This window comes from Copadichromis virginalis, linkage group LG23 (genome assembly GCF_057382275.1).
Source record: "Copadichromis virginalis isolate Kocher_CV1m ecotype Utaka linkage group LG23, C_Virginalis_male_GT1.1, whole genome shotgun sequence".
In the NCBI taxonomy this organism is placed as follows: Eukaryota; Metazoa; Chordata; class Actinopteri; order Cichliformes; family Cichlidae; genus Copadichromis; species Copadichromis virginalis.
The window spans coordinates 39,610,587-39,621,887 of NC_140639.1; the positions used below are offsets into that span (position 1 = coordinate 39,610,587).

Below are 11,301 nucleotides of genomic sequence, written 5' to 3' on the forward strand. Positions count from 1 at the left end.
AGCATCTGTTGGTTTGGTAGAAAATTGTACCACAAGTTGTCTGATCAGGGTGTAGATGTGGAGTCTTGCAATAAAAATCCAATCTGGAAATGAACTTAAAGCAAATTGAAAAAAGTCAAAACAAAGTAAAACTAAATGCTAAAACATAACTCTGGGACTGAGCTGATGTAAGCTTTATTTAACCAGGCGAGTCATTAGGAGCAAACACTGATTTAGCACTGTCATCTTGCAAGAGGTAAAACCTGTATAAGGAAATGGGGGGTAGGACAATAAAAAGTAAAAAACATAAAAGAAAACATTTCAACACACCCACTAGTAAAATTAAAGCTTAGTTACAATGTTACATCCATTAAAAAAAAAAAGAGCTTATTAAACGTACACCCTGGACAGATGCCAGGGTAACAGAGGGTAGCTACATTTTGCAGAAAGTGATTAAAGAAAGTAGCTTTTTGTTCACCGACTCCTAAAATCTTCCTGTCAGTACTTTAAATCTCCAAACAAAGCGTCCGATGCTGTTTTAAACAGCCAAGCTGTCGACTGTCGGCACTAAGTGAGAGTCCGTCATGCTATGGATGAGACGAGCGAGAAAATGAGCTGATCCCAGCTTGAGTCACATCTCCACAGTGTCCACAGGGAGCCCGCTTGTCAACAGGCTGCCTGGAGAGCAGGGCAGCAGGGACACCTGGGTGTGAGGGGTCCCGCTGTGGCTGATGGAGCCGTGGCGCTGGCTGCGTCTGGTGGGCAGGTGCTGAGTCAGCCTCCATCTCCTCCACCGCCTTAGAAATTCATGCTGCACCTGAATACACACATGCACGTTGGTCCGCACGTTCCAAACTTTCCTCTGAATCTGTTTATTGTAAAAGCGGAAGACCTCTCACCTCTCCGTTCACAAAGCAGTAGAGGACAGCGACCACAAAGCCCTTCAAGAGACAAAAGTCAGCTGATCATGTGGTTACATTTGTCATTGAATTGAGTGAAATAGTCAGGGTATCACCCTGGTTTACCTGAGTGGATGACAGAGCCAGCTCTACAAAGGTCCAGATCTTAAACATAGAGCTGCTGACTTCAACGGGCAAGAACACGAACAAGATGTAATGCACGCCGAACAGAGCAACCAGAAAAAACGTGGATTTGATCAGCCTCCTGGGTGAGGAGAAATCAGCATTTTTGTTTAAGTGACAGTAAAAACAACCTATTAAAACTATTAAAAACTAACTTTTTAATAGTCAAAATATGTACTACATGCTATAGGTTTCCCTGGATACAGTCACCCATCTGTGTTTGGACTGCACAAGTGTCTGGATCTGTTCTTGTGGGATTGAGTTCAGTGTCCGGCTGGTCATTGGTTGTGGCTGCCTCTGGGACATTGACCCAGCCTGTCCCAGGCTCATGTTCAGTAGCAAACATACCAGGACTAATTGCTAGCTAAGGAAGTGTCTGGATGTGCTCTGAGTCCTGATCCAGAAAGGCCTACTTTGCTCTGGCAGCGTGGAGATGGGCGATGTTGTGCTGAAACACGAGAACAAGGAGGGGAAGGGGTAGTGCTGCATCTCTACTCCACAGTTTGTCTGTGTCCTCTCTTCCTCCCCTCAACCCCAGATGATGGCAGATGGCTGCTTCTCCCTGTGCCTAGTTCTGCTGGCAGTTTCTTCCTGTTAAAAGGTAGTTTTTCTTCCCAATTTCGCCAAGCACTTGCTCATAGAGCACTGTGTGATTAGCCTTAAAGGTACTTTTTGTAACGACCCTCCACAAACTGGAACACTCAAAATGTTTAACAGGGGGCAGCAGTTTCATTGTTAAGTCTATGGAAATGTTTTTGGATGTGCATTGCTGTGTAACTTTTTTCTTTTTAGCCCTACCACTATTCCTCAGGAGGAATCACATTTAAGAGTCTCTTAGATGTATGAAACATAAGGCCCAGGAGGCTAAAATTGGCCAAGCAAAGACTCCAGTCCTGACCACAGCTTATATATATATATATATATATATATATATATATATATATATATATATATATATATATATATATATATATAAAACACCCAGCATGCCCCTGCGGGCGGTTTATCCTTCAAGCTCGGGTCCTCTACCAGATGCCTGGGAGCTTGAGGGTCCTGCGCATTATCTTAGCTGTTCCCAGGACTGCGCTCTTCTGGACAGAGATCTCCGATGTTGTTCCCGGGATCTGCTGGAGCCACTCGCCTAGCTTGGGAGTCACCGCACCTAGTGCTCCGATTACCACGGGGACCACCGTTACCTTCACCCTCCACATCCTCTCGAGCTCTTCTCTGAGCCCTTGGTATTTCTCCAGCTTTTCGTGTTCCTTCTTCCTGATATTGCTGTCATTCGGAACCGCTACATCGATCACTACGGCCGTCTTCTTCTGTTTGTCTACCACCACTATGTCCGGTTGGTTAGCCACCACCATTTTGTCCGTCTGTATCTGGAAGTCCCACAGGATCTTAGCTCGGTCATTCTCCACCACCCTTGGGGGCATCTCCCATTTTGACCTCGGGACTTCCAGGTTATACTCGGCACAGATGTTCCTGTACACTATGCCGGCCACTTGGTTATGGCGTTCCATGTATGCCTTGCCTGCTAGCATCTTGCACCCTGCTGTTATGTGCTGGATTGTCTCTGGGGCATCTTTACACAGCCTGCACCTGGGGTCTTGCCTGGTGTGATAGACCCCAGCCTCTATGGATCTTGTGCTCAGAGCTTGTTCTTGTGCTGCCATGATTAGTGCCTCTGTGCTGTCTTTCAGTCCAGCTTTGTCCAGCCACTGGTAGGATTTCTGGATATCAGCCACCTCCTCTATCTGCCGGTGGTACATACCGTGCAGGGGCCTGTCCTTCCATGATGGTTCCTCGTTTCCCTCCTCTTTCTTGGGTTTCTGCTGCCTGAGGTATTCACTGAGCACTCGGTCAGTTGGGGCCATCTTCCCAATGTATTCTTGGATGTTCGTTGTCTCATCCTGGACTGTGGTGCTGACACTCACCAGTCCCCGGCCCCCTTCCTTCCGCTTAGCGTACAGCCTCAGGGTGCTGGACTTGGGGTGAAACCCTCCATGCATGGTAAGGAGCTTTCTTGTCTTGATGTCAGTGGCTTCTATCTCCTCCTTTGGCCAGCCTATTACCCCAGCAGGGTACCTGATCACGGGCAGGGCGTACGTGTTGATGGCCCGGATCTTGTTCTTACCATTCAGCTGACTCCTCAGGACTTGCCTGATCCTCTGCAGGTACTTGGTGGTTGCAGCCTTTCTAGCGGCCTCTTCATGGTTCCCATTTGCCTGCGGGATCCCCAGGTACTTGTAACTGTCCTCTATGTCCTCTATGTCTGCAATGTTGCCTCCTGGTAGTTCAATCCCCTCAGTTCTGACTACCTTCCCTCTCTTTGATACCATCCGACTACACTTCTATATATATATATATATATATATATATATTAGGGGTGCAACGATACACAAAATTCACGGTTCGGTTCGGTTCGATACTTTGGTGTCACGGTTCGATATTTTTTCGATACAAAAAAATGTTCATGCATTTTTAATTTGTCATTTATTAAAATTATAAATATATATTTTAACTCAAAAGTACAGTTTTTAAATTTAACCCTAACCCTTGTGCGTGTTTTTTATTTTGACAGCGAATGCGCACCTGCGGACCACTTATGTGCAGCCCTGGTTATTTAGCTTGTCATATCGCAGCCACAGAAATTCTTTTGTCCATGAAACCATAAAGCTGCACTTTCTTTTTGCCTTATAGTCTGATTTGTCATAACTTCTCCGTTTTGTGGTAAGCTTTTCTTTGGCTGTCACTTCTTCACCCTGACCTGTCTTATTTGGCTCAGCAGAACTGAAATGCTTTTACACGCTCACTCACATAAGCTCAGCGATTCTCTGCGCGATCAACCTCTCACATGTGTAAGCTGCGGGAGATTTCACTTGTCATGTTTGCATAGTAAGCTAACGATTAATAAGACGATGTCAGAGGAATTGGTGCACAAATTATCATCACTCACAGATCAGTGCTGTCGCTCTCTATACACAGTTCGCACGATTGCAAAGTGAAAGCAAAAAAACAAGCACAAATTCAAACGCGACTTCAATATGTCACATATTGACAGTGGCTCACCGATGCCAATGACATAATTACCCAGCTACATTTCTGAAAGAATGCAAAAGCATTGACATATATTTTTCCTACAATAGCCCGACGGGCAGGGAAGAGAAAGATTTTGGTAGCCCGACTGAAAAAATCGCTAGCTCCAGGACGTCGGGCTAGCGATATTGCAAGCCCTGTATCTGATTGAGGAATCACTCATCTTTGGAAAAGAGAGTTTATTACAGAGAAATGGCTCTTTCCAAAATAAAAGCTATACTATCCGCTTCTTCTGGGCTATATTCTCAGCAGCATAAGGAGAATCATGTGCTAACAGCTGTCTAAATGACTCGGCTAAAGTTAGTAGCATGCTTGCTTTTTTTTGTCTGCTTCCACTTGTCTTTGCACTAGGATGATGTCGGCGTAAATGTGCAGTCATATTCGTTGTGTTCCCACTAGTGCTTTCAGGTTAATCTCGTTGAAATGACCTTAACGCCACAACACGGCAAATCTCCGTTAACGAGCTACCGCCGATCACTCCGTGCATGGGGCTAGACGGCCAACACGTTAACGAGCTAACTGCGCTAACACACTAGTTCACACTCATGTAATTGAGCATTGCATGGCACATCCAACATACTTCAGGGTCATACGTCACATGAAAACCAAAATAATTCCAAACGCCAGATCTGAATGAGGTTCAATTTGCCTGTTGCAAGTAGAGCTTAACTTCTGTCTCGCTAGCTTGCCCTGCGCTCTTCCTTCTGACTATGCTGTCTGTGTTGAGCGCTCAGTGGATCTGCGCTCGACAGTGCAGCCTAGGCGGAGTAGTCGAACACAGATTCACTGAGCGCTCAACACAGACAGCATCGTCAGAAGGAAAATTGATAAAAGAAATTACAAATGTTGTATTGTTCGATACATATGCATACCGAACCGAAAGCACTGTATCGAACGGTTCAATATCGATACGAATATCGTTGCACCCCTAATATATATATATATGGCCCCAACTGACCGAGTGCTCAGTGAATACCTCAGGCAGCAGAAACCCAAGAAAGAGGAGGGAGACGAGGAACCATCATGGAAGGACAGGCCCCTGCACGGAGATCTCTGTCCAGAAGAGCGCAGTCCTGGGAACAGCTAAGATACTGCGCAGGACCCTCAAGCTCCCAGGCCTCTGGTAGAGGACCCGAGCTTGAAGCATAAACCGCCCGCAGGGGCGTGCTGGGTGTTTTTATATATATATATATATATATATATATATATATATATATATATATATATATATTTTTTTTTTTTTTTTTTTTTTTTTTTTACTGTTGATGTATATTCAGAATGATATGTTTTTTAAACCCCAGACACCTTAGGGGGACTTATTATGCTGAATATGTTAATCTACATCAAGGGTGTCAAACATAAGGCCTGGGGCCAGAAACAGCCTGGCAAAGGCTCCAATCAGGCCTGCTGGACAGCTTTGAAAAATATGATTGAAGGCATACAATTTTAAACTTTTAACTGTATTTTTTGATGATGACTGATAAAGACCTCCCCCATCGTCATCCGTTATACACCAACATGATTACGTAACAGACATAACATGTTTTTTTACAATGGGTCCACCGTTTAAAAAAAGCATTTTCTGTGAATTAACAAAAACTTCCACTTTTATACTTACAGGGCAGTCTTTGTGGCCAATGAGCTGCCAGAAAATTTTCTGTAATTTTATATATTTATTCCTTACATTTTAAGCCCAAAGAACCGTGCTGACAGATTTCTTTTGTTTGCAAAGCATGCAGAGCATGCAGACACACTTCTTTTTCTTATATTGAAATATTTCAGGATTTAAACGTGTAGGTAAAGTTCTTTGCACTTACAGAACAGGGAGTTTCACAGGTTAAACCATGCAAAATGAGTTTGACATCCCTGACTTGCCTGGCTGAATAGAGTTTGCATTGACTTGCCGCATGTTATGTCACAGAGCAGTGTGACTGAGCTCTAGTTAAACTTCAGTTGATAACTCTTCAACACAATGAAACTGTTGTTTTTATCACATTCTATTGACAGCTATATATTTTAGGGTTTTAAACTCTTTTTGAACTTGTGAATTTACAAATTTACCTTTAGGTGAACATATTAGTATAAGTATAGGTCCATCAGTATGAATATATCATAGAAGTATAACAGCAAACATTACCCTGTATGCACTACTCACTTATACTGGCTTAATTCGTTTCTCTGTGCATCTGGCATTCTGAGTTTGCTCACCAGTATCCTCAAAATCCCCATGAAAAAGATGAGGTTCATCTGAAATGATAAAAGCAGTGCAAATGATTGTTTCTCCTTCTGTGCTTCTAGTCCCTTCTCAGGTAGACATTGCGTCAGAGTTGTCCGCCATATTGGACATGATACAATCAATGATTTCTAGAAAAAAATGCGTATTTTCCTGGGTGGCAGTGGTTCATGGAGGTTGTGGGTTCTCGCTGGGTGAAATTGGATTCTAAGAAGGTGCTACTAAAAAAAACACTCCCAGTAATTGCTTTTGTTGCCACCAGTGTTGGGGAGTAATGGAATACATGTACCGCCGTTATGTATTTAAAATAGAAAATATGAGTAACTGTATTCCATTACAGTTACTGTTTAAAAAGGTGGTATTCAGAATACATTTACTTTGTTGAAATAAATAATAATGGCAGACATTTTCACTTCATGTGGTTAGCTAAGTTGTTAGCTAAGTTAACTTGCTGTTAGCTTCAGATTTAGCTTACACATGATACGTACATCTGTCAATCTAAAAAGTATGTTCAAAATGTAGAATGTTTAAAAATAATCTTTCAAATAAGAATGAAATGTAAGTACAACAGAAAACCAAAGTTTTACAGATATAGTTAGAAGAACTGGCACTCGAAGTATCCACCAAATCCATTCATGCCTCCTGGTTTCCCAACATCTTTGAAAAGAGAATGAGAAAAAACTGTCAAATAATAATACATGACATGATAATATCATAACTGCAAGGCTGAGAGAAACAGACCTTACCCTTCATCTTCATAAAAATATTTTGCACACCCCCAGGAGATGATCACAATCAGTGGCAAACCTGTGTGATGAAATAAATCAGTGACTATAGATCTGAGGTTGAGTTTTAGGAAAGGAGACACCACAAGGTGAAGACAGTTCTTCCCACCCCAGCTGAGGACGATGTACCAGGCCAGATGTTTCTTCAGGGAGAAGAAGGAGCGGTTAACAAGGGTGTATAGGAAGTGGCCCTCCACCAGCAGCCAGCTGTAGTTTGCAAGGATGGAGTAGTTGGAAAACATCAGCACGACCTTACACGGCGCCTGCCCCACCACAATTACACAAAAGAACTTGAGTTAGGCTTATTGTTATTCCAAGTTATCAAAAATAGTTTTAGTTCTAGAACAAAACGACTCCGCTAAAATGATGCCTATGCTAGATTTCAGTGAGTCCATGCAGTTTACATCACAACCTCAGTACCAAAATAACGCCTGAAGATTTCTACTCGCTGCCAAAAGAGCATATTACTACATTCTTTCTTTTGCCTTTACTGCCAACATTTATGCTAAGCTAAGATAAGCCAAGAACTTCTTGGATCAGTTTAACTGAGAAGAAATGACAAAACAGTAACACATTTTTAATCCTATTAAGCCTCAGAACTTGGGTTTCATCAAACAATCGCTGGTCCATCGCTACCGGATAGTAGTCACAGTGATAAATCTCTTCATCTGTAAAGAGCAGAGCATCTCGGATGAAGATGAAGATGGCTCTCAGGCTGAAGGAAATGAACAGTTGAATGTGAATGTAGTTCCTGGTACAATGAAGTTTCCTGAAGGAATATAAACACGGACAATTCGAGGTTAGGAACTATTCATCATCTTTAAGCACAGGGTTGACAGTTATTCAGGCCAAGATGTTGCTCACCTAAACACACAGAATATGGTGATGGCAATGATGAGAGAGATGAGGGAAATTGTGTATCCAACTGTGTACATTGTCTTCACATAGGAGAAATACAAGTGGCTGTCTGAGGACTGAATCAAGAATAGACGATATTCAATTATTTTCCTAAGCAGCAGGATATGAGAATGCAGTATGATATAATATAATGACGGAAACTAAGAATACACTGATAATTTGTCTTATTTAACTGCATGTATTCTGTGCAAAGGTTCATGTCTTTATATTTGGCTAGTTAAACGGAAATAACCACAGTGATTTATTGAAATGTACTACAATGCACGGAAATGCAGTATGCAAGGCAAAAACTAATTATACGATTCTAGCGAGCTTGAAAGTCAAAATTTGATATGACCGCCATTATTCTTCAAAAGAGCCTGAACTCTCTTAGGCAAGCTTTCTTGTAATTTCTTTAAGTGGTCAGATACTGTTCATCTACTGTAGGTACTTTTGTTTGTCTGATACTCCAGTCTTTTTTTTTATAGATTTAACACTCGAAGTGGGAATAAATGATGTGCTTCTGTGACAGATGGTAACAAAGTGTCTAAAGATACAATTTTAAATGGGTTCTTTGCTAAATTATTAGTTATGTGTAGACACAAAACTAGTTTATCCCTTGAGTTAGGTGGCTTTTTTATGTTTGAATAATTAATAAATCAGCGTTCAGTGGTTTAAAATACAAAAACAAAAAGACATAATATCAAGGAGTCCATGAAAAGGCAGATTTACATGTTTGAGCAGAATTAGAAGTTAGCGGTAAATTAGCTAGCTAGAATGTACTGTAGCTAGCATTTCTAAATAAACCAAAAATGTACAGCAATGCTCTGACTTTGAACATAAGCAAAATGGAAAAGTAAAACTAAGTACTGTTTTAAGGGTCAGTTCATTTGGGCTAGTTGGCATTGGCAATGGCCTGCTATCATGAGCTAGCTTTAGACTATATCAGCATATTACCACAGGAGCAGCTGGGTTAGGTTCAGCGGTTAGCAAAGACAAACACCATCATATATCAGGAAGAAGACACTAAATATGGGTATCACCTTAGTCATGAGAATACCTGCATAACTCCATCCACAACACGAGCTTAGTCGTTAATGTTTGTGCATGGTCTCTATTAAAGTTGTGGCCCTCATGCTCATAAAAGTGTCGAAAATGACAATGAAGGAGCCTCATCCAAAGCAGTAAATGCGTGGGTCTGGAAGCAGAGCTGTTTATATCATCACTTAGCAAGTGAGATAAGCATTGGCTTTTAGAAGAGTTCCCATGAGGCACTGTTTTTTCCCTTCAGACTTGAGCCTATCTATCTATCTATCTATCTATCTATCTATCTATCTATCTATCTATCTATCTATCTATCTATCTATCTATCTATCTATCTATCTATCTATCTATCTATCTATCTATCTATCTAAACACCAACCTCTCCAAGAAATAAGAGACTTTCATTGAAAGAGTAGCCACAAGCATCTTCGTGTGGAATCAGCAGGTCTGTCCAGCCATTGTTTGTGCAGTTGCGATGCACTTTACCTGTAAAAAGCAATAAAATAACACTTGAGTTTTGTCTTGGTGTGCAAACTGCACTGCTATGTACACACACACACACACACACACACACACACACACACACACACACACACACACACATATATATATATATATATATATATATATATATATATATATATATACGGCCGTAGTGATCGATGTAGCGGTTCCGAATGACACCAATATCAGGAAGAGGGAACACGAGAAGTTGGAGAAATACCAAGGGCTCAGAGAAGAGCTCGAGAGGATGTGGAGGGTGAAGGTAACGGTTGTCCCCGTGGTAATCGGAGCACTAGGTGTGGTGACTCCCAAGCTAGGCGAGTGGCTCCAGCAGATCCCGGGAACAACATCGGAGATCTCTGTCCAGAAAAGCGCAGTCCCGGGAACAGCTAAGATACTGTGCAGGACCCTCAAGCTCCCAGGCCTCTGGTAGAGGACCCGAGCTTGAAGGACAAACCGCCCGCAGGGGCGTGCTGGGTGTTTTTTTTTTTATATATATATATGTATGCTACTTTGGGAACCTGTGTGTACAAAGAAAGAAAAAAAAAGAACCTGACATCTGTGTTTATTGTATAATGGTAAATAATCTACCAAAAGAAATGCAGAACTTTTTATTTCCCTCTTCAGGCACTTCAGAATTTATCAAAGTTATCTCCCAGAGTAAACCTACCACTAAAATGTTACCCGGTGTCTTATGTACACATGTATTTTATGGCGTAGTGTTTGGATAGAGACCCTGAGAGGGAGTAGGTGTTTAATTTCCTTATGAAAACAAATTAGGTTACTGGCAAATATTTAACAGGTGCAATGTAGTATAAATAATAGGTGCAAGTGAGTGCTGGTGTGTGTGTGTTTGCATAGTACCTCCTGAATTAAAAAACTCTGGACAAGGTTGTGAAACAGTTTCCCCAAGAAAAGCCAGTGGCCAGCAGTTCAAGTCGTCCCACATCCCCTTGCAGTGCATGCTGTTATTTTCTTAGTAGATCAAAAACAAATATATATTTCAATTTTATAGTAGGTTTTGTTTCCATACAAACAATGGAGCCACATTTTAAAATGTGAAAAGCAATCCACTTCAGGATTAATATTTGTTGCAGTATGTTATGTAACCAGCAGGTGTCGATAAAATACCGTTAAGTTAAAAAAAAGTTTAAAAATGTCATTAATTTCAGATATGACTAGTATTCCCTCTTGGCACTTTCCACCAAGCAGCGGTCCTTGACATGTCACGACAGAGCGGAAAGAGACAATTTAGAAACCGTATTGACTTACCAGCTGTTTTGTGTGATGTTGAAAGTAGCAAATCTTTCATGCACTTTTCTTCCTCTCTCATAAGGCGAACATTAGGATGACAGACTGGTGACGATTTTGCCTGTTTTTAAGGAAAGATTACATCGGGCTCTGCTGATTTTTCATAGATTAAAAAAAAAAAACTAAACAAGCATGCCTCTTTTTTCTCACCTGTGGGAAAAGTAAAACCCAAATAAGTCCAAGTTTTATCATTAGGTCAAAAACTGTGATTTTCTCCATTAAAATGTGTACTTGCGTCCAAATCCCAGGGTGTTTAAATGATTAGAATGAAAAATTAGCATGGCTGCTATACAGCAAATGCGTGAAGTCGGAAAATCAAACATGCGCCTCTTTGGCTTGATAATCACGCAGGGTATGCCTCAGGACA

General features: G+C 41.5%; 1 protein-coding gene across 3 annotated transcripts; it reads right to left on the minus strand.

Annotated features, from left to right (window-relative positions):
* Nucleotides 1–158: 158 nt before the first annotated feature.
* On the minus strand, nucleotides 159–11,287 carry LOC146681615 (secretin receptor-like). 3 transcript variants are annotated; one of them, XM_085448738.1, is made up of 13 exons: nucleotides 11,085–11,287; nucleotides 10,896–10,995; nucleotides 10,505–10,598; nucleotides 9,499–9,628; nucleotides 8,043–8,152; nucleotides 7,815–7,947; nucleotides 7,288–7,441; nucleotides 7,140–7,200; nucleotides 6,981–7,050; nucleotides 6,316–6,407; nucleotides 1,005–1,143; nucleotides 879–920; nucleotides 159–796 (listed from the first exon to the last, which is right to left on the minus strand). In XM_085448738.1, the coding sequence occupies exons 1-13, from the start codon at nucleotides 11,151–11,153 to the stop codon at nucleotides 611–613; spliced, it is 1,380 nt and encodes a 459-aa protein (XP_085304864.1). In that variant the 5' UTR covers nucleotides 11,154–11,287; the 3' UTR covers nucleotides 159–610. The 3 variants fall into 3 exon arrangements, with proteins under 3 accessions (XP_085304864.1, XP_085304862.1, XP_085304861.1); XM_085448736.1 differs by having other exon boundaries at nucleotides 9,499–9,605; nucleotides 10,488–10,598; XM_085448735.1 differs by having other exon boundaries at nucleotides 7,140–7,441; nucleotides 9,499–9,605; nucleotides 10,488–10,598.
* Between the last annotated feature and the right edge of the window lie 14 nt (nucleotides 11,288–11,301).